General features: G+C 43.7%; 1 protein-coding gene across 1 annotated transcript in view; it reads right to left on the bottom strand.

Annotated features, from left to right (window-relative positions):
* Positions 1–309: 309 nt before the first annotated feature.
* LOC123990012 (titin-like) overlaps positions 310–27,672 on the bottom strand; it is a 181,279-nt gene continuing 153,916 nt past the window's right edge. The window contains 34 exon segments of the mRNA XM_046290750.1: positions 310–1,658; positions 2,168–2,563; positions 2,673–8,513; positions 8,698–9,294; positions 9,404–9,709; positions 9,796–10,371; positions 10,503–10,802; positions 10,912–11,217; positions 11,339–11,923; positions 12,038–12,340; positions 12,544–12,846; positions 13,470–13,769; positions 13,889–14,179; positions 14,295–14,888; positions 15,031–15,312; positions 15,493–15,795; positions 16,149–16,454; positions 16,565–16,864; positions 16,962–17,252; positions 17,360–17,671; positions 17,781–18,083; positions 18,187–20,253; positions 20,357–20,656; positions 20,772–21,053; positions 21,379–21,672; positions 21,885–23,651; positions 23,759–24,064; positions 24,217–24,519; positions 24,601–24,900; positions 25,184–25,477; positions 25,569–25,865; positions 25,973–26,275; positions 26,388–26,975; positions 27,375–27,671. Coding sequence (XP_046146706.1) covers positions 1,357–1,658; positions 2,168–2,563; positions 2,673–8,513; positions 8,698–9,294; positions 9,404–9,709; positions 9,796–10,371; positions 10,503–10,802; positions 10,912–11,217; positions 11,339–11,923; positions 12,038–12,340; positions 12,544–12,846; positions 13,470–13,769; positions 13,889–14,179; positions 14,295–14,888; positions 15,031–15,312; positions 15,493–15,795; positions 16,149–16,454; positions 16,565–16,864; positions 16,962–17,252; positions 17,360–17,671; positions 17,781–18,083; positions 18,187–20,253; positions 20,357–20,656; positions 20,772–21,053; positions 21,379–21,672; positions 21,885–23,651; positions 23,759–24,064; positions 24,217–24,519; positions 24,601–24,900; positions 25,184–25,477; positions 25,569–25,865; positions 25,973–26,275; positions 26,388–26,975; positions 27,375–27,671 — 20,495 coding nt within the window. The 3' untranslated portion in view covers positions 310–1,356.

The following is a 27,672-nucleotide window of genomic DNA, read 5'->3' as shown; positions in this document are numbered from 1 at the left end:
ATTCTCCCTCTGAATGGCACACATACACAATCCATGTCTCAATTGTCTCAAAGCCGTCCCTTCATCTATACTGATTGAAGTAGATTTAACCTGTTTAGTTTTTGCCATGGAAAGAGGAGGTCTTCCTAATGAACTTATTTCAATTGACTGATTTCCTTATATGAACTTTACCTCGAGAAAATATTTGAAATTGTTGCACGTTGCATTTATATTTTTGTTCAGTGTATATATACATACATACAGTACATAGTGTACATACATACATTAATACATGCTTGGATACCAATAAAGAACACAAATCATAAAACATTTTAGTGCTGATATCATGCTTTATTAAATCAAAGGGAGGTTGCATTTCATTCTACAATTCTAATTTAAATCAAACGAAAGTGCAGGGCAGAACAGTTAATACATTTGGTTTTCTTTTAATTTTAACACAGCAGGTATTGTCGCTGTGGTACACTTGCTTGATGTTTGCCCTAACACCTGACAAGGTGAAATTCTAAAGCTAACACACAAAAGTAACGCACTCAAGCAAACCTCCAAGAGATGGCTCTGATTCTGCAAAAAAAGTGCCTGATGGACTTTCAATTTTTAATGGCCAGGTTGATGTTGTTCAGAAAATCAATCAAGCAGTCATTTGCCAGAAACAGAGCACCCAAAAAAACATTTCAGCTCAAGTGCAGGCCGCTCGCACCTTGAGCATGTCATTAAAATGGTGGTTATGACATAGTCAGTCTGAACACAAGACCTAGTTGTGCTACTTACATGAGGGTTTATGCAAACAGCACTCAGGGTCTTATGATCATGTTACAATTCATAGGAGTATGATAATAACACTGCAGGTAATAACATACAGTGTCTAACATCTCGTCTCTCTGATTTAGTATAAACTTCAACAGGGAACCTCTCTACCTGTTGAGGAAATCTTAAGACTTCAACTTTTTGTTGAGGCACGGAGTTTAGTTTCAGGTTTTTCAGGGTATTCGTTTCATGTGAAACTTTCTCCTGTTAAACATTTAGTTCCTTTTGTTTCAGTTAATATTGTCATAAATAACAATTCATACATTTTCCATAACCGTTAAATTCGGCTATATACATTATGTACATGTCACAGAAAAATGGATCAAAAATCCTAAGTCATAATTATCCAATATGGCACATTTTATAACAACTTTAGACTTTAGTCTAGTTTGGCATAAATTAATGTCATGTTTGGTATAAAAATAGTTCATATTTACAATAACAGAAATCCAGGTCTTTATCAAGTAAGATTATTTTTTGTTAAATGAATAAATAAAAAGCATTGAAGTTGGGAAAGGGGAGGATAGAAATATTTGGACTGTTTTTAAAATTTTATGATCGAATGCTTACAGTTACTGTTGCAGTGTCAGATCCAAAGTCATTGTACAGTTTGAGGGTGTACACTCCAGCATCCTCCTCTTTCACACTGGTGATGATGAGTGTAGTGAGGTCCTCAGAGGTCTCGATATGGAACCTACCGCCATGCTTCTCACCAGGTAGGGTTTTTCCACTGCGGGACCATTCGATGTTAGGTGTGGGCTCTCCGGAGAAAGCACAGGCTACGGTGAGAACCTTCCCAAGTTCAATGGTTATATCCTCTGGGAGAGCTTCAATTCTTGGTGCACCTGTTGCACCTTTAAGAGAAAACAAAAAAAAATACTTAGACAACTACACCACTACAAATATGGCTAATATTTTACTTAAATGGGCAATCCGAAGTTGAAACAATTCAAATGTTCCCCTGTTTCGGTAAAAAGCTGAGGGATGGAGAAATGTAACCACTCTCAAATGAATAGACTATGGATGCAAGGAATGACCATCCATGATATCAAAATGATATTTTCTACAATATTTTATAGTGATATAGTGTTTAATTACACTTACATTGTTTAAAAACATTGGAGTAAAACAAGTTTTATATTTTGGATTCTGATGAGGTATGACAGTTGAACTAAGCTCATGAGGCATTTATTAGTTATATTCTTCAAAATTCAATTGGTACATATCATTAATTTACAAGTCCAAAACTGTATGTAGCAGCTTTGCAGCATTATTTGTTTAAAGCCTGAAGGTATAATGCCCTATAATGCGGCTATAATGCATTGTAAGACTTGTATGCCATACGCATGTATGAGATACTCACCTAGCATACCCTGTGCAATGGATCTCATAGAGGACCCCTCCAGGTGAGAGTGACTCATCATTTCGGTCATACTGCTGGAGCTCATGGTATGGGAAGATGTCATGGAAGACATGCTAGATAGAGACATGGTTTCCATCTGCATTTCAGCAGCCATGGCAGCCATGCTAGACATACTGGAGCTGCTGAAAGAGGTCTCCTGGTGCATAGAAGAAGAAGCCATGTGGGCTGATTGGGAAGAGAAGCTTTCCTGCATGCTACTAAGAGCAGCACTCTCCCCCATCATCATCATCTGAGCTCCTCCGTGGATTTCTTTCTTAACGACCTGTTCTGAACTTGTATGGGAAGCCATAGCCATAGATGCCTCTTTTTGACTCATTGTTACTTGTTTGGTTTTCACTGAAATAGACGAAGAGACAAGAAACCACTTGAAACATGCATGTACAAACGTGTATAGAATTGGTACAGAATTGAGTTTAATCAAAATACTTTTTATGGCAGAACTTACCTTTCATGGCCATGTGTTGCTGCACATAAGCTGTGACTTTAGTGTAGATGGATTGGAACACTTGGCCGACAAATGAGAATGAAGATTTAGCAGAGACTCCTCCTTCTGAGATAACCTCACAAGAGTATTCTCCCTGGTCCTTCTCAGAGAGGTCATTGATAATGAGGGAACAATGCCCATCCACAGACATGTGGAACTCATAGTGACTGCTCTGTGTCAGTTTCACTCCATTCCTGTACCACACAACTTCTCTCACGCTGCTTTCAGATACACAGGACATTCTCACTTTGTCTTTTGAGTTTTCGGCTGTGAGTTGTTGGACAATCTTTGGAGCTTTAGGAGTTGGGGATTTCACAGTTAGTGGAGATTTGATTCTCTTAGGTGAAGTGATTGGTTCAGGAGACTTGACTTGGGGAGGTGACTTCACTCCTTTTGGTTCAGGAGACTTGACTTGGGGAGGTGACTTCACTCCTTTTGGTTCAGGAGACTTGACTTGGGGAGGTGACTTCACTCCTTTTGGTTCAGGAGACTTGACTTGGGGAGGTGACCTCACTCCTTTTGGTTCTGGAGACTTAGCTGGGGGAGGGGACTTCATCCTTGGAGGTGAGACAACTGGTTCAGGAGACTTGATCCTGGGAGGTGATTTCACTCCCTTTGGTGACATGACTGGCTCAGGAGACTTGACTTGGGGAGGGGACTTCACCCTTGGAGGCGAAGTAATTGGTTCAGGAGACTTGACCTGGGGAGGGGACTTCACCCTTGGAGGCGATACAACTGGTTCAGGAGACTTGATCCTGGGAGGTGATTTCACTCCCTTTGGTGACATGACTGGCTCAGGAGACTTGACTGGGGGAGGGGACTTCACCCTTGGAGGCGAAGTAATTGGTTCAGGAGACTTGATTGATGGGGTTGGCGACTTCCCACTAGCGGGTGACATGATTGGTTCAGGAGACTTGATTGATGAGGTAGGGGTTGGGGGAACACTGGGAGGTGAAGCTACTCGTTCAGGAGACTTGAATCCAGGGTCTGGTGTCTTCACTGAGACAACAAACTCCTCTTCAACAATTGCTCTAAAAATGGTCAGGCTAAACCGAGTCTCTTGTCTCCCCTCAGTATTCTCAACCACCAGTGTGTAGCTTCCTTCATCAGAAGATTGGACAGAGGAAATTTCAAAGGTAGACTTGTACTGCGTGGTTGACACCATACGATGATGAGAGGATACAATGACTTGTCCTTCATGCATCCATGTAACAGTTGGTGCTGGTTCGCCATCAATGTCGCAAGTGAATCGAGCAGTCTCTCCCTCATTAACTGTTACAGACTGTGGTTTAGTTATTATTCTGGCTGCCAGAGTCGACTTGACTTTATGAACAGTCACTTGCTCAACTTCTGACTCCTCCATAGCCCTAATTTTTGTTTCAGATGAAGCATATGTGTCTGATGATGCGTATCTTTCAGACGATGCATGTCTTTCACCCGACAAGTATCTTTCAGTCAATTCAAACTTTCCAGAAGATGCTGATGATAAGGATGCTGCAGATGTTAAGTATTCAGTTGATGCATACTTAGCGGATGCAGCATATTTTTCAGATGCAGATACAAATCGTTCAGATGTATCATATCTTTCATATGTTTCACGTATTTCAGTTAACTTTGATTTACTTTCCTTCACCTCCATGTGTGTTGCTGAGGAGGAAGCAGCCTTGAAGGATGATATGTGGTAATGATCTGTCTTTGTGATATCAGGAACAAATGGTTGTGGAGCCTCCTCATCTTTACGACGTGATGTATATGTGGAGAATTCATCTTCAGAAACATCAAGGATACCATAGTCGGACGCTTCTCCCTTTGAGTTTGAGCAAACAACACGGTACGTGCCACTGTCCTCTGCCTGACAATCACAGATCTGTATAGATAGCACTCCACTCATGTTTGTGAAGCGGAACTTCTCACTTTGTTGAATCAGTTGTCCATTGTGGAACCACTGGATCTCAGCCTCAGGCTTTGCTTGGACATTCAGAGTGAACTTTGTATTCTGACCACATGGGACGCGATGAGAACGCATTCTCACGGTCACACGTGGGGCGTGGTCGAGGCTGAAGGGTGTTTGGGTCACTGTCTGGTACTTGCGCTCAGATTTCAGTGCAGCCTTTCTTGACTCGTATCTGGACATGATGTCGAATCTGGCTGACCTCTCAAATCTTGAGGATGAGTGGGAGGATCTCTCAGCTGAAGCTGGGGGGCTGGGAGAGTGTGGACGTGTCCTCTCAGGGGTGGGTGATCTCCTTTCCACAATCTCCTCTGGCCCTAGAGGACATGGGCGAGGAGCTCTTATCAGCTCAGAAACAGGGCGCATCAGCTCAATGTATGTAGGAGACAGTGATCTTCTCCTCCTCATGAACTGTGAAACTTCTGTTCTCTTGACCTTGTGCTCGGTTACTTGTGATACTCCTCTTCTTGCAACATGCTTCTTTGCTTCATGACGCAGAGCAGATAACTCGAACCGGACAGGGCTGCTTTGTGGGGAGGCAGAGAAGCCAAGTTCAAGCTCCTCGTCAAGTTGGAGCCTTTCCTCCTCAGCTTTCTTAATTGAGAGGTAATCGTCAATGGGCTGCAGAAGCTCTTCATCACTCATATCACCCAGGGAGCGTCTTCTTGATCTGAAGGATGCCTCTGATCCAGGAGAAGGTGACCGTCTTGCTGGTCTTACTGTTTCCAAGTCATCTTGTGTGAGCTTTGGAATACGCCATCTAGGCCTATACTGGTCAGTGATTCTAGGAAGGGGCATAACATAGAATTGCTCCCACCTGGAGAGACGAATGCGTTTCTGTCTCTTCTGTACAATCTTCTCCATCCGCTCAGGCATTTCGTACTGGTCTCTGAGTTTCTTGTACCACTTCATGTCAGACAAAGGTACAAAGTGTTTTATCAACAGGTCTTCATCCAGAGCACTTGCATCATGGACACGTGGCTCAGGAATTTTATATGGCATGCAAAGTTTCCTTTCCTCAATCTTTACGAATGGTTTTTCTTCTGTGATATCAAATTCACCCTCGCAGTGTTTGGTGCTCACTCCTGGCTTGTATATGTCTGCAGCGTGTTTCAAAGCGTCTTGAGCCACTTGGTTGAATCCAGTAACTTCAGTGGTGGAAAGGCTTTGTGCCATTTTCAGTGTCTTGTCAATTTGTTGTTGAACATACTTCTGTTGTTCCACCTCACTCTTATATTCTCTTCTTTTATATGTAATGCGGTCCACCTTCAGTGTGGCCTGGCAACACACTGATCCAACACAGTTTGTTGCGGTAACTTTGTAAAGACCTGAATCCTCAATAAGAGATTCTCTGACATGCAGAACGTGATAGTCTACATCCTCTTGGACAACTGCGATTTGTTGGTTGAATTCCAATGGCCTGCCATCCTTCTCCCACTTCAGGGTTGGTGCAGGTGTTCCAGAGACCCTCAAGTCAAAACGGACACTATGGCCCTCTACACACTCCACATTAGCCAACAGCCGTTTGAACATTGGCCTCATGGTGTCTTCACTAACAGGGTGAGGTGTCACAGTCAGACGTGCGGTGCAACTATCTTCACCAAACTTGTTGTGGGCCATAACAGTATATTCAGCATCGTCATCAAGTTCAAGATTGTGGATCATCAATTGATAAAGACCCTTGTCACTAATGAAAGTGTACTTCTTATCATCTCGTTTGATTTTCTGTCCAGCCTTCAACCATGTTACTGTTGGCTCTGGATGCACTGTTATGGTTACACCGAAACGAACATCTTCACCGATGTAAGCAGCGCGGTTGTACAGAGGCAGAGTGAACTCTGGTGGTCTTTGCATAAGTCTTTGCTTATCAAGCTTTCTCTTCTTTGTAAGTGAGCGTCCAATAAAGTGTTCACGATAGCATCTCACAGTTTCAACGAAGAGTTCTCCATAGGTGCTATCTTCACCATCCTGACTGACAACTTTGCATCTGTAGACACCATCATCAGATGTTTCAATTTCCTTGACGTAAATGCTAGCAACTCCATTGAAGTAGCTGATTTCATATTTGTGACTTGCTGTTAACTGGCGGGTGCCAAAGTACCAAATTGCTTTTGTGGTTTCGTCGTAGTTTTCAATGTTGCAAACAAATCTGACATGCCCACCTTCCTCTGAAGATCCATGCATGACTGGACCGGCTCTCAGACCTTCTACAGGGTACGCAATCTTGACTTTGCCAACTGCATAACCTCTGTAACTCCTGAATCCACCACCAAAAGCAACACGCGCTGCTGAGACGATTGTCTCTCTGTCTTTCTTCACCAATGTCTGGTAGTATCTTCTGTGTCTCAATGTTTTGATAGTCTTTGTGCTGAGGTGTTCCAGCTTCAACCTAAGCCAAGGATGTTCCAAAGCTTCATGAGCAGTCATACGTTTCTTCAGGTCTTTACACAGAAGTCTGTCACAGAAGTCCATACCTTCGATGCTGGTCTCTTTGAAGGCCTCACTGTCAAAGATGTATTCTGCATTTGAGATATTTTCAATCATTTTTGTGGTTGATTCTGCTGCAAAGGGGTTAAGTCCACTGAGGAGCACATAGGTTAGCACACCAACTGACCACATGTCAGTTGCAGTGCTGACAAGACCATGGCAGTGGACTTCAGGTGCACAGTACTCTGGTGCAGTGAAATTGATTCTGATATTTTCTCCAGGAGTCAGTAATCTAGCCTGGCCCGTTTCAATAATTTTGATGTTTGTGCTCTTTCTTGTGGTGTAGACAATGTTGTCAGGTTTGATTTCAAAATGAGCATAGTTGAGTTTGTGCAAGAACTTCAGAGCTGAGCACACCTGTCTCAGGTACCTAACAATCTCCAGTTCTGAGAGCTCAAAGTTGCCTGTGCCAAGTCGTTCAAAGATGTCCACGCCTGAGATAAACTCGTAGATCAAGACCATTTCTTCCAAACTGTCAAAGGACTCGTGTAGGTACATGAAGTTTTTGTGTTTAGCAAGATTGAGTGTCTCAATTTCCCTAGCAACCAGCTCCTGATCAGTACCTTTAATCTTGATAAACTTGGCCATGAATGTCTTCTTGGACTTGTTTTCAACACAGCGATGAACAACGCCAAATGTTCCGGCACGTGCCAGCTCTTCAGATATTGTGTACTGGGCAGCCACCATCTTGATTTTTGATGAATGTGGAGCCTCTTCTTTGGTGATTTCTCTAGCTTCATCAACTTCTTCATCGTAGTTTCTGATAACAGATTTATCCTCTATTGTTGTAACAGGCTCAGTTGGTTCAGAATGATCGCTTAGACCAAACTGGTTCTCCGCAATGACACGGAACTGGTACTTTGTCTTGCCAAACAGAGCGATCATGGTGTATTTAGGCTCGTTGGTTTTACCAGCGCGGATCCACCTGTCACCCGATGTGGGGCACTTCTGGATAATGTAGTTGACGATAGGGCTTCCGCCATCTTTTTCAGGAGGACTCCAGGTTAGAGTGATGGAATCTCTAGTGATTTCACTGACTTTAATGCCCTTAGGAGGATCTGGTACATCTGCCACGGCAACTTCAATGGTCTGTTTGTCAGCTCCGAATCGGTTCTTGGCAGTGATTACATAGTAACCTGTATCCTTCTTCTGAACTCCTTTAGGAAAGACGAGTGAAGTAAATGACCTTGTGACAATCACTTGAGTGTGGGCAGATGATCCCATGATCTCTGGTCCCTTCTGCCATTGGATTTGAGGGTCGGGCTTGCCACTGATTGGAATCTTAACGGTAACCACTTCACCCTTGACAGCATGGACTGCCCCCATGCCTTGCAGTTCTAGAGGTAGGTGGATCTTGGCAGGAACTGGAGTAGACAGAAGATAAAGAATATAAATTATTTGAGTATATCAATTCTTAACAAATGCAAATAAAATGCAAACTGACCTACATTTGTTCTGAAATGTAAGGGATTTCAAACTTTTTAAAATAAAAATATGTATGTTTAACACAACATTTCATCTTTTCAAAAGCCTATCAATTTTTTTTACCTTCAACAGTCAGATTCACTGTTGTAGAGATAGATCCTCCTTGGTTTGTTGCCCTGACTTGATAGACACCTGTGTCACTGTCCTCAGCATTAGCAATAATAAGTTGGTAATAGCCTCCCTTGAATTCTTGCAATTTGATTTTGATTCCATCTGAAACAATTTCTTTGCCATTCTTGTACCATTTCACGGCAGGGATGGGATGTCCAACAATTTTGGTGACAAATGTAGCATTGGACTTAAACTTCACAATCATGTCTGGTCTCATTTCTTCTCTGAAGACAGGAGGTTTCATTGTGAGACCTGATTTGGGAATGATGGCCTCTGACACCTCACTCCAACCACTCTCACCACCCATGTTTTCACATTTCACACGGAACTCATACTCAAAGCCCTCAAGAAGGCCTTTTACAGAGAAATGTGTCTCGTGGATTTCATTGGATGTACAAGCGATCCATTTGTTCTGTTTCTTCTCTCGTTTATCCAGGAAATAGTTCTTTATCTTTGCACCTCCATCGTCTTTTGGTGGTTTCCAGAACACAAGACAAGAATCCTTGGTCACTTCTGTGACAACAGGCTGCATGGGAATTCCAGGTTTTTCTGAGGAACAAACAATGAGATCGATCTTATAGAAGTGCCTTATTCTCTTAATCGTTACAGTAAACATGATCTACTTGCTATATTTATCACTGTCAGCAAGAATACTTACCGAATGGACTCTTGATAATGAGAACACTTGGAACCTCAAGTGCCTCACTGACTCCATATTGGTTCTGAGCAGAAACACGGAAGTAGTATCCAGCATTTTCAATCAGATTTGGAATCCTGCAAGTGTTTCCTGAGACTGACGATGACACAAGTTGCCACTGCTCGCCTTCCTTTGCTTCTCGTTTCTCCACAATGTAATTGGTGATCATTGATCCACCGTCATCCTTCGGTGGTTTCCAGCTGATGATCACTGCACTCTTCAACACAGCATCAACAACAATAGGCCCCTCGGGTTTGGTAGGTTTATCTGAAAACAAAGCAAAAAAATTGGTTCAGTTTATAAAAATTACCAATGATATTATCGCAATAATAGTTGTGGAAACAAACTGTTACCTTGAATTTCAACCTTGAGTATGGTTTCAACAGTTCCAAATTTGTTGGTCAATTGCACCTTGTATTTTCCAGCGTTTGTCTTGCGCTGTACATTCCTTATAACCAGATGAGTGTAACTCTCAGTATTTTCAATGATCACATTTTCAGAAGCGTTGAGAGGCTTCTTTGCATAGAACCACATGATTTGAGGAATTGGACGGCCAATGTAGACAACATGGAGACGAAGACTTGTTCCACACCCTGCAGTATATTTATCCTTCAATGGGAATCCAGGGTGGAAAGCAGGTGTAGCCTGCAAGCGCAGCTTGCCGCTGGACTCTGTTTCACCGGCTTCATTGACAGCTCTGCAAGTGTACATGCCCTCATCTTCCTGTTCATCTGTGGCTACTGTCAGTGAATGGTTGCGACCATCAGAACTCATCTTGTACTTGCGGCTCTGGATCAGCTCTTTGCCATATCTGTACCATCTGATTTCAGGAAGGGGACGTCCAATAATCTGGCATGTCAGAGTTCCTGATTCACCAAGTTTTGCAATGACATCTGCCATGTCTTCCTTGAGACTAGGAGCCTCTCCCACTGTTGAAATATAATCAGAGAATTAACATTATTTCAAGTGAAAAACAATGATGCATTGTACTGATGTTCATAATGTAAGGCACTTACAGTATCTTATAATAATTGACAAGTAAAATATTACACCAACGTACAGCTCAGTTTAGTCTTGATGCCCATGGCAGTCCTGCGAGGTCTACTCATTCCAGTTTCATTTTCTGCAAGGATTCTGAACTCGTACTCTGTAGCCTCCATCAGACCACCCATGGTGAACTGTCTGTCCTTGGAACGCTCCTTGTTGCATTTCTTCCAGGCACTTTCTCCTGCCTGTCTAAATTCAATCCAGTAACCCAGGATCTCTTTGCCACCATCACATTCTGGCCGCAGCCAGTGAATAGTGATAAAGTCTTTGGCAACGGAGATGATATCAATCTCACCTGGTTGACCGGGTTTGTCTATCCAAAGAGAGAGTTAACAATGAAATTGCAATCATTCATCTTTAAAGTACTGTATTATTTATATATATTATTAAATGTATAATATAAAGACCTATTATATACTTACCAAATGGATCTTTGCATATAACATTTTCAGATACTGGTCCAGGTTCACTCTGACCAATGTCGTTTTGTGCCACGACACGGAACAGGTATTCAGCATCAGGGATGAGTCCAGTGAGACTGTACATTGTAGTGGTGATGTGTGTCTTGTTGTGACGCACCCACTTCTCTGTGGACACCTCTCTCCTCTCAACGTAATATCCTGAAATGCGGGCGCCACCATCATCCTTTGGTCTGCCCCAAGAGAGAGAAACAGTGCTCTTTGTGACATCCATAACTTCTGGTGGGTTGATTGGAGGTTCTGGAGGAGCTGTTGTAAACAAACAAATATTTGCATAATTGTAAATAGAAGAAGTGAGGAATGATAATTAACACAATAACACATTTCACATTTGCAGAAAAATAATTATGAATATAAAAATAATACTCACACAAGGGTGTCTTCGGAGTGACACATTCATCTGATTTGAGAGATCTGCTCACACCAAATTGGTTTTCAGCAGTGATCTTGAAGTGGTATTCAACATTCTCCTTCAGCCCCTTGACCACCAGAGCTGTGTCCACCACTCTTGAGTCCACAGTGTACCATGCTACCTTTGATACCTCACGCCGTTCAACGATGTAACCCAGGATATCAGAGCCACCGTCTTGAGAGGGAGGTCTCCAGCTGACTCGTACGGAGCGAGCCTGGATATCATCAAACTCAAGGGGACCTTCCGGTGCGTCTGGACGTCCAATCACTTTAACATTGATGTAGACAGCCTTTCTGCCACATTTATTCTCTAGCACCAGGTCATATGTTCCGGTGTCGTCTCTGTGAGCTTCTTTAATCACAAGTTCAGTGATATCATCATTGGTGGCGATCATAGCTCGGTGAGACACATCTCGGCCTTCCTTTGTCCACTTGCAGATAGGGACTGGTTTACCCTTGATTGGCACAGACAGCCTGATGACTCCTCCTTGTCTGACCACATAGCCTTCCTCGTATTTGGGGTCCAGTTCGTAGTCAGGATAGTCTGAAATGAATCATACAAACATCATTAGATTAGTTCACATTTGACACAAGCTTCAAAAGCAAAATACAAAATACAGCTCTTCATGGCACTCTAAACACATATTTAATCTCTTACCGAGCATTTCTATAACCTTGACGATTCCTGGGATCTCGACTGGCTCTCCGGGTCCACCAGCGTTGCAGGCCATCACACGGAACTTGTACTCAGCTCCCTGAGGCATGTGTGTCAGAGTGTATTCACAGATTTTTATGGGTGTCGTGTTGCACATGGTCCATTCCACCTGGTCCACCTTCTGCATCTCAATCAGGTAACCAGTGACGACGGAACCACCCTCTTCCTCAGGAGGACTCCAAGCCAGAGACACAGAGGTTCTGGTGGTGTCTGTAACCATGGGGAACTGTGGTGTGCTAGGAGGCTCTGTTTAGATAAAGACAACAAATAGAATAGTTGTGGTTATGCATACATCTTTGAAAATGGGTGCTAAGTTCGAGCGGAATTGGACCCATAGATCATTGAGTTGAATGACACATTGCAAAATAGTAAAAAATAATAATTACTTAATTTACTGCCTATTCCAATGTTGGGCATGACAAACAAGGTAGAGGATTACAGATACATACCAATGGGATCCATGGCGATAGCTGCTTTAGATGCCATACTGGGTTTGCTTGAGCCTCTTGAGTTCAGGGCGATCACGCGGAACTCATACTCATTGCCTTCGCACAGACCAGATGATCTGTATCTGGTCATGGTGACTGGGTTCTTAACGATGCTCATCCACCTTTCAGATCTGACCTCTTTGCGCTCAATTATGTATCCAGACACCTGGGACCCTCCATCTTCTTCTGGTGACTGCCATGTGATGGTCATTCCTTCATGAGTCACATCCAGTACATCAGGTCTGTTTGGTGCACTGGGTACGGCTGTGGAGAGATTAGAGATTTCACATTAGATCAGTTACGCCCACCATCATCTCGTTTCTTTAACTTCATCAAAACTGGGCCTCCCGAGTGGTGTAGCTGTCTAAAGCACTGCATCACAGTGCTAGAGGCATCACTACAGACCCGGGTTCAATCCACAGAGGCAGTGCAAAATTGTCCGGGTTAGGGGAAGGTTTGGCCGGCTGTGACATAGCTTGGGGTTGCACCAGGGTCTGTAGTGACTGCTATGCCCCTCGTGCTAAAGTGACTCCTTGTGGTGGGCCGGGCACATGCATGCTGATTTCGGTCGCCAGTTGTACAGTGTTTCCTCTGACAGATTGGTGCGGCTGGCCTCCGGGTTAAACGAGCAATGTGGTCGTGTTTCGTAGGATGGGTTGTGTTTCGGTTGATGCATGGCTCTCGAACTTCGCCTCTCCCGAGTCCGTACGGGAGTTGCAGAGATGGGACAAGACTGTAACTACCAATTGGATATCACGAAAAAAGGGTAAAAACTAAGTCCACAAATTTGGGCACTTTTCTCACTGTTTTGGTGTTTAAATCATAGTGTATAATACATATTGTCAAAAGGTGGAATTTAATGTGTTTTATGATTTATGATGACTTACTCTTGAGACTCTTGCATTCAACAACTTCAGACTGCAAGAATCCTCCAATGCCGAAGCGGTTGGTTGCAGCCACACGGAACACGTACTCAGTTCCCTCAGACAATCTGGTGAACTTGAATGTGGGTCTTGTGACAGATTCAGACACTGGTAGCCATCCGGGGCGGTGAGCGTCACGCTGCTCAACAACATAGCCACTGACGTTGGCACCGCCATCCTTCTCTGGTGGCTCCCAGCTGACCGTTACCGATGTGGCATCAACAGCATCAACTGTGATTGGTCCAATGGGTATTCCAGGTTTATCTAGATAGAAATAAGCAGACGGTTAGTACTTTGAATTTTCCAATACATGACTGCAGTAACAAAAACATAAGAACGCACAAATACAAGTATGGAAGCTTTCCAAGAACACACACACTTACCAAGAATGATAACTTTGAGTATCTCTGTTGCAGTTCCTATTGAATTCTTCACTTGAAGAGTGTAGCTACCAGTGTCATCAATGCTTGTCTCACGCACAGTCAGTTTGGTGTATTTTCCATTAGACTCAATCTTAACCCGGTCAAGACTATCCTTCATCTTTGTACCATTGAAGGACCAGCTGCAAACTGGAGCAGGTTGGGCTTTTATAGGAATATTGATGTTGATTGGTTTACCGGCTGGCACATGGACAATCTTCTGTGGAATGCCGGTCAGATCAATATAGGGTGCCACTGTAAAAGGAAAGATGGTTTTTGAAAATTAGAACATCTCGAAGATGTATCAAACCCCATATTTGAAATAGATTAACTGCCATGTATATCAGATATTATTCAGAATATAACATACGTAGTTGTTCCTGAATGACCACAGGTCCTGTAATCTCCCTAGGCTCGCTGACTCCTCTGCTGTTTGTAGCTCTGATTCTGAAGAGATACGTCTCCTTCTCTGTCAGACCAGTGACGGTGTGCTGGGACATGGACTGTTTAACGGTGGCCACTGCACTCCATCTGTCTGATCCAACGATGTTAGCTTCAATGACGTAGCCCGTCAGTCTGCTTCCACCATCGTGAAGAGGTCTTTCCCAGTTCAGGATTGCTGAGGTCTTGCCGATATCCACAATGTGCAGATCCTGAGGAAGGCTGGGAACTTCACAGATCAACACTGATTCAGGGATTTCACATGGTTCTCCAATACCATATATGTTCTCTGGTAACACTCTGAAGAAGTAGTGTACTGATTCCTCCAGGCCAGAGATTCTGAACAAGGTCTTCCTGCATTCTGTTGTAACGGTCTTGTAGGATTTCATTGAAGCTTCACGTTTCTCAATGATGTAGTTGTTCACAGGGGCTCCACCATCAATACTTGGTACATCCCATGTGATGACAACAGACTCCTTTGTGTAGTCTTTGACTCTAACTGAACCGGGTGGTCCAGGAGTGTCTGGAAAATACAGAAAGGATTAACTGACTGTTCACAGCACAGAGATCATATAATTCACTATTCTTTAAATAATTATATGGTTTACAGATAGTTCTTAATCATTTAACCATCTTAAGTATGACAACGTAACCGCATAACATACCATAAACTTTGACGAGAATGGTTGCTGATTTCTTGCCAGATGGATTTTCAGCCTCAATGGTGTATTTGCCAGAATCGTAACGATGGACCTTCTCAACAATCAGTTGAGTGTAACTGTCAGTTGTATCAATGAACCCACGGCTCTGCAGGTCAATGCCAGGTTTCCTCCAGGTCAATACTGGTGCAGGTCTTCCAGTCACATTGACAAACAGCCTCAGAGTGTTACCAGCTCTCAGACACACAGTCTTCTTCAGATCATCAGGAAGATCAAGATCAGGGATTGCTGTTGGGACCAAAATGACAGCATGTTAACAACATAAGTATAAAAACTGTAAAAGTGTAAAGGTGTGGCTGGGCTTCAATGTAGACATTGCTATAAACGGCAGTTGTACCAAGTTACCATTTACATTACTAATGCTGCCATTGTGAAGTATTGACAGTAAAAGCATAAAAACAAACTTACAAAGTTTCTCAACCGGCTCAATTTCCACACTTGGTTCGCTGAATTCCCCAGTGCCATTACTATTGACTCCTGCGACGCGGAAGCTGTACTTCTTGTTGCTTTGAAGTCCAGCGGCAACAAACAAATTGGTCTTCAGAGTCTTCTGAGTGGCCCTGTACCACTGCTCGGTTCCTTCCTCAAGCACCTCCACCACGTAGCCAACAACATCAGCACCACCATCATACATTGGTCTGGTCCATTGCAAGCTAATGCTATGCTTGGTGGAATCTATCACACGTGGAATTGAAGGAGGGGCTGGAGTGTCTGGAATCGGTAAAGACAAAATACAGTATGGGTTATTCAACAGCAGTAGTTTTTCAGTGTTTCAAAAGTCAACCATAAGTCAACTTTTAGAAACAAAAATGGTAATATTATAAAGATGGATTATAAGACAATGACTGTTTGATCACTGGGCGGGAGGGTAGCCTAGTGGTTAGAGTGTTGGACTAGTAACCGAAAGGTAGCAAGTTCAAATCCCCAAGCTGACAAGGTACAAATCTGTTGTTCTGCCCCTGAACAGGCAGTTAACCCACTGTTCCTAGGCTGCCATTGAAAATAAGAACTTGTTCTTAAACTGACTTGCCTAGTAGAATAAAGATTTGTTTTTTTAAACTTACATGTTGGCTCTCTACAGTAGGCATACTGAGAGGCTTCACTGGGCTGGCTGTTTCCAGCTGTGTTCACGGCTGTAACACGGAACTGGTAATCACTGCCTTCCAGCAGACCAGAGATCTTCAGGCGGATGTCGTAGATGGTAAAGGTCTTATTGACCCTGGTCCATCTGGAGCTGCTCTTTTCACGTTTGTCCACCAGGTAATTCTTGATCTCACTTCCACCATCACTCTCAGGTTTCATCCATTCAATGATGACGTGCTCTTTTCCTACAGCCGTGACCTCTGGTGCTCCAGGTTGTGATGGGATAGCTGCAATGATGTAGGGGGAAAAAATCATGTTTAATAAGGGTTTGCCTTAGAATCAGACTAAAATTGTTTAGAATCTACTAAAATGAGATGGCCACTGGATGCACACTTACTGTATGCGTTTCTGGCGATGACAGGCTCGGACTCCAAGGGCACACCAGGTCCGAACTTGTTGACTCCTCTGACACGGAAGACATACTCGTTGTTCTTGATCAGTTTGGAGCTGACACAAGACAGAGTCTTGCACTCAGTCTCCATGATCACCCAGTTGAGTCTGCTGGTCTCACGCCTATCAACAATGTAATGAGTGACCAGATCTCCACCGTCCTCCAGAGGGATCTTCCAAGACACAGTGCACTTCTCCTCTGTCACCCTGGTGATTGTGATCTTGTCCTCAGGAGGCCCTGGTGTATCTGGAAATACAGATTGAAACATACAAATGTGTTATTCTGGTAATAGTCAGTGTAAGAAGACATTTTGTTGAGCTCCAATTTGTTTCCATGTTCTTACCGAGTACTTTAACATTGACAGCCACTGTCTTGGTTCCACTGGCGTTCTTCGCGGTCAGAACATATCTTCCAGTGTCATTTCTGTTGCATGACTTGATGATGGCCATGGCTCTTGAACTGGTGTATGTCAAGGAGTATTTCTCTCCCAGCTCCAGCACCTTGTCACCCTTGGCCCACCATACTATGGGTTCGGGTTTACCACCAACTACACCATCAAGGACCAGGTCTGACCCAGCCCGGACAGTGATGTGCTCTCCAACAAGAGAGCTGTCAAGTTCAGCTTTGGGAGGAGCTACAGACAAAAATAAAATATAAATCATAAAAAAGAAATGTGGTGAAATGTACATTTATCTATGAGTAAACGTAACAGTCACTTAACAGTATCTAACAGTAACTTACTGTATTCATCCTTGCAGGTGATCGGTCCTGTTGTTTCAGATGGTGCACTGTGAACTCCGGCTCCATTTCTGGCAATGACACGGAATTCAAAGATTTCTGCTTCACCCAGTCCTCTGACTGTGAAGTGAGTCTCTGTGATGGTGGTGTAGTTACACTTCAACCAGTGGGCATCATCCCACTCATCATCACTCCATGGCTTGCGCTCCACGACGTATCCGACAATCTTGCTGCCACCATCATTGAATGGTATACCCCATGCAATAGTAACTGAGGACCTTGTGACATCAGTCACCTCTGGTTTACCAGGAGGATCTACATGGAAACAGAATAAGAATGTACAATCAGCAGAAAGGTCAAATGTCAACATGGATCAAAGAGACTCAAAATATTTAGAAAAATGTCCTTTGAATGTTGCACTTACCGACTGGGTTCAAAGCCACTACTGGTCTTGAGGCCTCACTGGCTTTGCTGAGACCAGAAATATTCATTGCATAAACTCTGAACTGGTACTCCAGGCCCTCAATGAGACTGGAGACTTTGAATTGGGTATCCAGGCATGGGAGCTTGTTCTCCCTGACCCAAAGAATGGTGTTTCTCTCCTTCTTCTCTATCCAGTATCCAGTCACCTTGCTGCCGCCATCAGCATATGGCAGATCCCACTTGATCCCAATAGCAGTAGCAGATACTGTCACCACATCTGGGCGGGTTGGTGGACTTGGTGGAACTGATATTGAGAATAAGATAAAAACAATTCATCGTTAGTGTCTTTTTCAAACTATTACAGCAAATATAAATTGATTTAACACATGTAGGTACATAGAACTTACCGAATGGATGCTCAATGACAACAGCTGAGGACTCGATGGACTTGCTCACGCCATACTTGCTCTCAGCAGAGACACGGAAGGTGTACTCCATGTATTTGGTCAGATGGCTGACTTTGATCGTGGTGCGTTTACAACTTGAGTTCACCACTTGCCAGGATGTAGATCCAGATTCACGTTTCTCAATGATGTAGTTGTCTATATCCGTTCCACCGTCATCCTCTGGTGCTGTCCAAGCCAATGAACAGCCGTCTGATGACACTGCAGAGATTCCAATTGGTCCTACTGGTGGAGTGGGTCTTCCAACAACGTTGACAGTAACAGCAAATGTCTTTGCTCCGGCGGCATTGTCCAGAGTGAGGTAGTATTTTCCACTGTCTGCTCTCTTGCTGTCCTTTACCACCAGGGTGGTCTTTTCTGTGGTAGTCTTGATGATCACTCTATCAGTCTCTTTTAGCTTCATCTCCTCCAGTTTCCAGGTGGCCTTTGGAGCTGGTCTGCCACTGATGGGGATATCAATGGTGAATGCATCGTGAGTCTTGCATGTGATGAGCTGGTTGGTTATGCCACTGAGATCTGCTGTGGGCTCAATCTTAGGCTCCTTGATGACAACGGATGCTAAGGCATCTCTTGGGACACTGATACCAGCCTCATTGATAGCCTTGACGCGGAAGTCATATTCTGTGTTCTCAATCAAGCCCTCAATGACTAACTTCAGAAGTTTGGTTTGACCGCCAACAACCCAGTGATCAGAGTCCTTTGCTTTGGCTTCAGCAATGTAACCTGTGATGCGGCTGCCACCGTCGTGTTCAGGTTTCAGCCAGGCCAAGATAGCAGTGGAATTAGTAGTGTCAATGACGTCAAGACTCTTGGGTGGAGCAGGCACCTCAGTTGCAGTAATTGGTTCAGTCATCTCACAGGGTTCTCCCCTGCCATACATATTTTCAGCGATGACTCTGAACAGGTAAGGCACACCTATGCCTAGGTTGGTCATTCTGATCATTTGACGTGAGGATTTTTCGCTGACTGACTTCCAGCTGAGACGACTAGCCTCACGCTTTTCTACGATGTAGTGCTGAATGCGGGCTCCACCGTCGTTGGCTGGAGCGTCCCACAGCATTGTCAGAGCTCCTCTGGTCACATCCTTGAAGCTGATAGCTCCTGGAGGTCCAGGTGTATCAAGCACCTTTACGGTAAATGTGATTGATTTGCGGCCACCGTTGTTCTCAAGAGATAAGGTATATTTCCCAGAGTCATATCTGGTACAGCTCTCAATGGTCAAGGTACTGTATGTGTCAGTTGTGTTGACATCTGTCATAACACCAAGTTCTCCACTTGCCTTGGTCCATGTAGCCAGCGGAGCTGGTTTACCACAGAAGGCAATATGAAGAGTGACGGTGGCACCGTTCTTCACGACGTGTGTCTGTTTGAAGTCTGCATCAAGGGTGATTTCTGGTGACGTCAGTCTATCAACAGCTTCCACTGGATTAGGAACTGCACATGCTTCTCCTTTTCCAGACCCATTCACTGCACGCACACGGAACCTATATTCCTCACCAGCCATTAAACCTTTAGCGGTGTATGTGGTGTTGATGCAAGTTGTTCTATTGACTTGGTGCCATTCATTAAGGCTTGCCTTGCACATCTCAATGATATAGCCAATTATCTCCATTCCACCGTCGAACACAGGCTTGATCCATTCCAGGGTGACAGATGACTTTGTGGAGTCGGTAACCTTCACCAGTGAAGGAGCACTTGGTGCGCTTGTTGGCTCTTTGCACTTGAAGAGTCTTGATGTGCTGCTTGCTGGTCCGATTCCGGCACCATTTTCAGCCATGACACGGAATTCATATTCATTACCTTCGGTCAGGTGTGTCACTCTGTGTCTGAGCTCAGTGATTGGTCTTTTGGATGAAACCTTCACCCATTGCAAGCTCTTCTTCTCACGTCTCTCCAGGATGTAGTGCTTGATCTCATTTCCACCATCTGATCTGGGTCTTGTCCAGCCTATTGTGATGGTGTCTCCAGTCACATTTGTGGCGTCTGGTGTTCCTGGGGCTTCTGGAACGGCTGTGAAACAAAACAACATTAGTTTGTGTTAAACATAATAATTTAAGGTAATAACACATAAGTATACATGTCAGTGATCACTTTAGAAGTTGTTGGAACTTACTGAATTGCATCTGTGCAATGAATGAATCAGAGTCAAGTGGACGTCCAACTCCAAACTTGTTGACAGCAGAGATACGGAACTGGTACTCGTTTCCCTTGATCAGCTTGGTGGCGTTGAATGAACAAGCTTCACACTTGCTTGTCACCATTGCCCAGGAGATCCTAGATGTTTCTCTCTTCTCCACCGTATAATAGAGGATTGCAGCACATCCATCGTTCTCTGGCGGGTTCCACCAGACAGTTGCCTTTTCTGTAGTGATACCAGTGAAACGCACTGGTCCCTCAGGTGGTCCAGGGGTATCTGAAGAAAGCATACATTGCTAATGGTTAAGCATGAATCCATCCACTTAAATAATTTTCATCACAATTTTAGAGACAATAAAGAATGTAACAATCCACTGTATCTATAAACCAACCTGAGACTCTGATGTTGACACTCTCTGTCTTAGTTCCAGAGCTGTTCTTGGCTTCCACCATGTACACTCCGCGGTGGTCGCGATCAGCATCTCTGATGAAAAGGCTGCTGGAGCCGATGTTAGTGGTAATATCAATCAACATCTTCTTGTCGACCTCTTTACCGTTCTTGTACCATATGACCTGAGGCACTGGTCGTCCAGTGATACTGCAGTTCAGTTTGATGTTTTCACCAGCCTTGTACACAAGAGCAGTATCAGCACTGAACTCAATGTCGGGAGAAACTAAACAGAGAAAGACACAAAAACATACAATTAATGCTACATTTAATCACATAGAGACACACTTAGGTTGTATAATTTAGATAATATAATAATAATAATATATAATATATAATAATATATGCCATTTAGCAGACGCTTTTATCCAAAGCGACTTACAGTCATGTGTGCATACATTCTACGTATGGGTGGTCCCGGGGATCGAACCCACTACCCTGGCGTTACAAGCGCCATGCTCTACCAACTGAGCTACACGGGACCACTGTATGACCACTGTATGCATGTATGTTTAATATATTGAATATATATTTAATATAATGTATATTACCACTTTCATCTTTAGTCATGACATAGCCAGAAGACTGCGAGGGTGGACTGACTGTGCCGACAGCATTTCTGGCAATCACTCTGAATTCATAGCGATCACCAGCAGAAAGTCCGGTGATGGTGAATTGCAAATCACTAATGTCTGTGAAGTTGCATCTCAACCATTTGCCTCTGCCTTGGCGTCGCTCCACACTGTACGCCACAATCTTAAAGCCTCCATCTTTCTTGGGTGTATCCCATTTAAGTGTGACGGTGTCTCGTGTGACATCAATGACGTTAGGAGTACCAGGTGGATCTAAGAGGAAGTGAAAGGTCAGGTTGCTAAATGTGTAAAGTGTTTACTCATAAAGTTCACATTCATGATAGCATGATAGCACACTGTTCATTGTGGAAAAAACAACAAGGTAACCCTTTACTATAGCCACTATTATGTATGCATTCATAAAGCCTTTATAACAGCTACATTATAACATCTGTCATAGACAGTCATAAACATTGTGTACTCACCAACTGGGGAGATTGCAAGGGCATGTTTGCTCTGTTCACTGACAGGACTCAGGCCAGCATTATTCTCTGCATAGACTCTGAAGGAATACTCCAGTCCTTCAATCAGCTGAATGATTCTGTAGTCACGGGCAGATATTATGCTGGAATTGACCTTGGTCCACAGAAGGCTGTTTCTGTCCTTCTTTTCAACATGGTAGCCAGTGATTGGTGAGCCACCATCAAAGCTGGGTGCTTCCCATTGGATAGTCATGCCATCACTGGTAATGTTGTATGTGACTGGTTTTCCTGGTGCACCTGGAGGCATGTACTGGTGTTGGGCGATCACGTCTGGTGAATTCAAAGGATTGCTCACTCCATATTTGTTCTCTGCACGCACTCTAAACTGGTACTCTGTGCCCTTGACAAGGTTGGGTATCTTGAACGTTGTCCTCACCACACTAGAGCAAACCATTTTCCAGTTAGCCTGGGCCGTCTCTCGTTTCTCCACACTGTAGCAAGTGATGTCTCCACCTCCATTGTCCTGTGGTTCATCCCAAGATATAATGATGCCCTGTGCTTTGATCTCATCAAATCGGACCGGTCCAACTGGCACAGAGGGGGGTCCGAGAGTGATCACATTGATATCAAAGAAGTTCTTGATAAGCTTGTTGTCCAGAATCAATGTGTACAGGCCTGCATTCTCTTTCTTTGCACTTCTGACTGTTATAGACACTTTGTTGTCTGTTTCATGGAAGCGAATCTGTTCACTTTCTTTCAAGGGAATGTTTTCCTTCATCCATCCAACGGATGGTTTTGGTTTACCCTTAAATGGCAACTCAATATGGATGTTTTGACCGACGCGAACAAAGAGTTCGCCATTTGGATAATCTATCATGTTGGCCTCAGGTGGAATAATGAACTCCTTTACTGTTATGGGCCCAATCTGAGAGAAGTCACTGAGGCCCTTCTCATTCTTAGAAAACACTCTGAAGTCTACAACAGAGTTTTCCTTCAGGTTTTTAACTTCACATGTGCAACGTTTGCATGTTGTAGCAACAGTCCAGGTTTCTTCCTCTTTAGTTTTTGTCTCAATGACATAGTCTGAAATGTAGCTACCACCATCATGGTCGGGCTTGTTCCAGTGAAGAGTCACTGATGTCTTAGTAGCGTCTGTCACGACCAGCTCTTTGACTGGTCCGGGGGTCTCAGTGGCCCTGACTGGCTCTGCAGTCTCACATGTATCACCAGTACCATGCTCATTCTCAGCAGACACTCTAAAGAAGTAGGCGATTTCATCCGACAGACCGTCGATCTTGTATGATGTGTTGGGGCATTCTGATGACACGACTGTATACGCTCTGTTGTTAGCGTCTTTCTTCTCCACAATGTAGTTGGTGATTGGGGAACCACCATCGATTAGAGGAGCATCCCAGCTCAGGGTCAACTTGCCTCTGGTGACATTCTTGATGATCAGTTTCTGGCAAGTGGATGGGGTGTCAAGAACCTTGACAGACACAGTGATGAACTTGGACTCTCCAACACCGTTCTCAATCTCCAGGTAGTATTTGCCGCAGTCGTCGCGGGTGACCTTTGGAATGACAAGAACTGTTGTACGTTCTGTGCTGGTGATAGTGTATCTTGCATCGCTGGCCATGTTCTTGTCATGTCTTCGCCATGTACAGTTTGGTGCAGGTCTGCCCTTCAGTGGAATAAACACCTCAATATCCCTTCCTGCCTTGGCAGTGTATTGAGTTGTCATGGGAACATCCAAATTGAGATCGGCTTCCTCTGTTAGACGGATAGGGAAAGATAGAAAAATAGGTAAGAGATTTGTTAAGTAAGTTAAGTAAATACAATGTTAAGTAATACAATGTTGTGAATGTTTTATTACGAACCAAGAATATCCTTGGATTGAACAGGCTGGTACATCTCGATTGGTTGACTGGGTCCCAGACAGTTGACTGCAGATACACGGAAGAAGTAATAGGTTCCTGGTTTTAGGTGATTCACAACATACTCTGTTGTCCTCACTTCTCCATTGTGGCTGATGACAACCCATTCCCTTTCTTCAGAGTTCATCTGCTCAACAATGTAGCTGGTAATCTCGCTGCCACCATCATACACTGGCGCCACCCAGCCCAGGGTGATGGATGTTTTGGTGGAGTCGACTACTCTGAGTTTGGTTGGTTCACCTGGTATGTCTAGAATTAGGAATAAATTGTCAAATGTAAGAGAAACTAAATGAACAAGTAGTAGAAGAAACATGAAACCTATGTTCTGACTTTAAGTTGCTCAGGATAAGAGCAATAACAAAAATGCAAATGTAAGTATTGCAATGAGGAGAATCACTTACCAACTGCGTCAGCAGCTTTGAAGAGGTCAGACTCTTTGGAGTACGGACCAGCTCCAGCCTTGTTAACGGCACATACACGATACTGATAGTCCTTTCCAGTGAGCAGGTTGCTGACTTTCTGTCTTGTGTCACGAATGGTGTCTTTGATAACCTTGAACCAACGCAAGCTTGTCTTCTCTCGTTTTTCCAGGTAATATCCATTTATGTCACTTCCGCCATCAATTCCAGGTCTTTCCCATACCACCGTCATTGAAGAGTGTGTGATCATGGTGACTTGAGGCTTGGAAGGTTGACTTGGAGGAACTGCAAAAGAATATAAGCATGTTAGGACCACAATACAATATGTTCAGGTGGCTGGACAGATGCCGTATGTTTTATCCTTACCAAATGCATTCTTTGCCTCTACGGGTTCAGATTCCAGTGGGTCTCCGACTCCATATTTGTTAACTCCCCGGACACGGAAGATGTACTCATTGCCTTTGATCAGTCTTGGGACATTCACGATACATTCCGCCCAATTCTCAGAGATAATGGACCATTGAATTCTGCTGGCCTCCCGTTTCTCCACAATGTAGTGGGTGACCATAGCACCACCCTCATCCTCAGGAGGATCCCACATGATGGTGATACTGTTAGAAGTGACCTTCTTGAGCTGAATCTCGCCAGGTGGTGGTCCAGGTTTATCTAATAATGACAGAACATTAGACATTTATTTTCTCACTTTGCTCAATCGCACGTTAGACATACTTTGTATTGAGTAATTTTCCATATGGTTGTCAATACCACCTCTGGAATGCACTCACAGACCACCTGAAGTCAATTCAGACTCCTGGCTCCTTCAGTTTCTGTCTAGATGTGTGCTGTTTTTATTTATTTGAATGCATTCACTGCACATTATAAATTCAATGTATTATTATTATTATTAAATATAGGTACCAAAATAAAAAGGATAAGGAGCAATACACACCCAGAATTTGTAATCTGACGTAGGCATATGCTGAGCCCAAAGAGTTCTTCAATCTCATCTCATATGTTCCAGAGTTGAGACGTGTGGTATCTCTGATGATAAGAGTTGAACTATCAGCAGCGTTGTTCTGTACCAGCTGAGCCTGGGCCCTGGGGTCAAGTTCCTTTCCGTCCTTGTACCACTCAATTGTAGGCGCTGGTTTGGCAATGATTCCAAATCTAAGCTCGACAGTGGTTCCAGCTTTGTGTTTCACAACCTCGCGATATTCATCAGGAATTTCAATCTCAGGGGCACCTATGAGATAACAAATAAGAGACATTACATTAATTCATAGTTCAATTCAATCTTAAATTCCTACATGTATCATATTTGGAACATAACCCACCATATGTATCCACACAAGTTGCAGGGCCTGCAATGATGGATGGATTGCTAACTGATCCAACTGCATTCTTTGCCATGACTCTGAATTCATAGGTCTCATCCTGAGTAAGTCCTGTCACAGTATAATGTGTTTCGGAAACGTTGGTCAAGTTGGCCTTCGTCCATCGGTCTTTCTCGCCCTCTTTCTTCTCAATCAGGTATCCTGTGATCTTGCTACCACCATCATAATTGGGCTTCTGCCATGCGATGCTGATGGAAGTCTTTGTGATGTCAGTGATCCTGACATTGGTTGGAGCCTCTGCAAAAAAATAGATGTGGAGGTTCAGATACAGTAGTTGATTTGTAAAGTTTAGAGGTCACACAATGGTATGCAATCACAAAACGAGAGTAACCAAGTCGACTTACCGCAAGCATCAATTGCAAGTACTGCGTCTGAGATCTTGCTGAGTGGACTGCATCCAGCTGCGTTTTCTGCAACGATCCTGAACTCATAGATGAGGCCGGCAGCAATGTTTGGCACCTTGTAGTGTGTGGCACGGATAACAGTCTTGTTAACCTTCTGCCAACAGATGCTGTTTCTATCCTTTATCTCGAGGTGGTATCCAAAAACATTGCTTCCTCCGTTGGAGGCTGGCTCCTTCCAGGCTACAGTGATGCTCTCTCTGGTTACAGATGTAACCATAGGAGCTGATGGAGCTACAGGGATGGCTAAAATGAAAGAAAATAACATTTAGTATATTCTGTATTTTTTTTACATATGCACATCTATATAAGAAATACAATCATAAAATATTCAATAATAGAGTAGTATAAATCTCACTGTAGGGCAGATCCACTCTGACGGTTGGAGAGTCGATGTGCTCACTGATGCCGTAGCGATTCTCAGCCCTGATTCTGAACTGGTACACCAGTCCTGTTGTAAGCTTCATGATTTTCATGGTGCATCTTGCGACAGCCGAGGAGACCTCAGTCCAGTTGGCGTTGGTTGTTTCACGTTTGAGGATTATGTAATTTGAAATGACGCTTCCACCGTCATAACGAGGAGGAGACCACTTCAGACTCACACTGTCCTCTGTCACATCAGTCATTTCAATAGGACCAACTGGGGCGCTTGGTCTATCCAGGACCACAATGTTAACGAAAGACTTGGTGGTTCCACTTGTGTTGGAGGCACAGATGTCATACCTTCCTGAATCAATAGCAATGCTCTCACGGAGAGTAATGATGAGGTATTCAGGGGTTACTTCAGAGTTGAATCTCGTAGTTGACTTCAGTGCAACATCGTCCTTTGAAAGAGAAACCTTTGGCATTGGTCTACCAGTAAGTGGGATCTCACATTTCAGGTTTGATCCTGCTCTGATGTAGACTGTATTGTGAGGGAACTTCTTCATGTTGATCTCAGGAGGGTCTGTTGAAAGAATATGAAGAATTATTAAGACAAAGGAAATAATATTATTTCATTGAAGATATCAAATCAAAATGCAATACTGTATGAAAATGTTTTTTTTTAAACCAACTTTACACACATAATACCTTGGATTATGCTCAGCAATTCTCTACCCTTATTAATTTGTGATTTTTTATTTATTTAACAAGGCAAGTCCTTGAAGAACAAATTCTTATTTACAATGATGGCCTAGGAACAGTGGGTTAACTGCCTTGTTCAGGGGCAGAACAGCAGATTTTTACCTTGTCAGCTTGGGGATTTGATCTTGCAACCTTTCAGATACTGGCCCAATGCTCTAACCACTAGGCTACCTGCTGCCCCAAATATAATATATAAATGTAGGACTGGGGAAAAACTTACCATGCTGGTCTTTAACTGTTACAGGCAGAATCATGTCTTTAGCGTCACTGAATCCAGCATGGTTTTCAGCACGAACTCTGAAGAAGTATTCAGCATTTTGCGTCAGGCCATAGACCACCAAGTGGGTGAACTTGGTGACACCAACTTTCACCCATTTATCCTGACCCTTCTCAAGAGCATCAATTTGGTAACTGGTGATTCTGCTACCTCCGTCTTGCTCAGGCTTGCCCCATGCAAGTGAAACACTTTCCTTGGTTATATCACTGACTCCAAGTGATGCCGGAGGACTGGGTTTTTC

Source organism: Oncorhynchus gorbuscha, linkage group LG01 (assembly GCF_021184085.1).
Source record: "Oncorhynchus gorbuscha isolate QuinsamMale2020 ecotype Even-year linkage group LG01, OgorEven_v1.0, whole genome shotgun sequence".
NCBI classification, from domain to species: Eukaryota; Metazoa; Chordata; class Actinopteri; order Salmoniformes; family Salmonidae; genus Oncorhynchus; species Oncorhynchus gorbuscha.
Note: the sequence above shows the minus strand (reverse complement) of the source record. Positions and strands in the feature narration are given on the sequence as shown.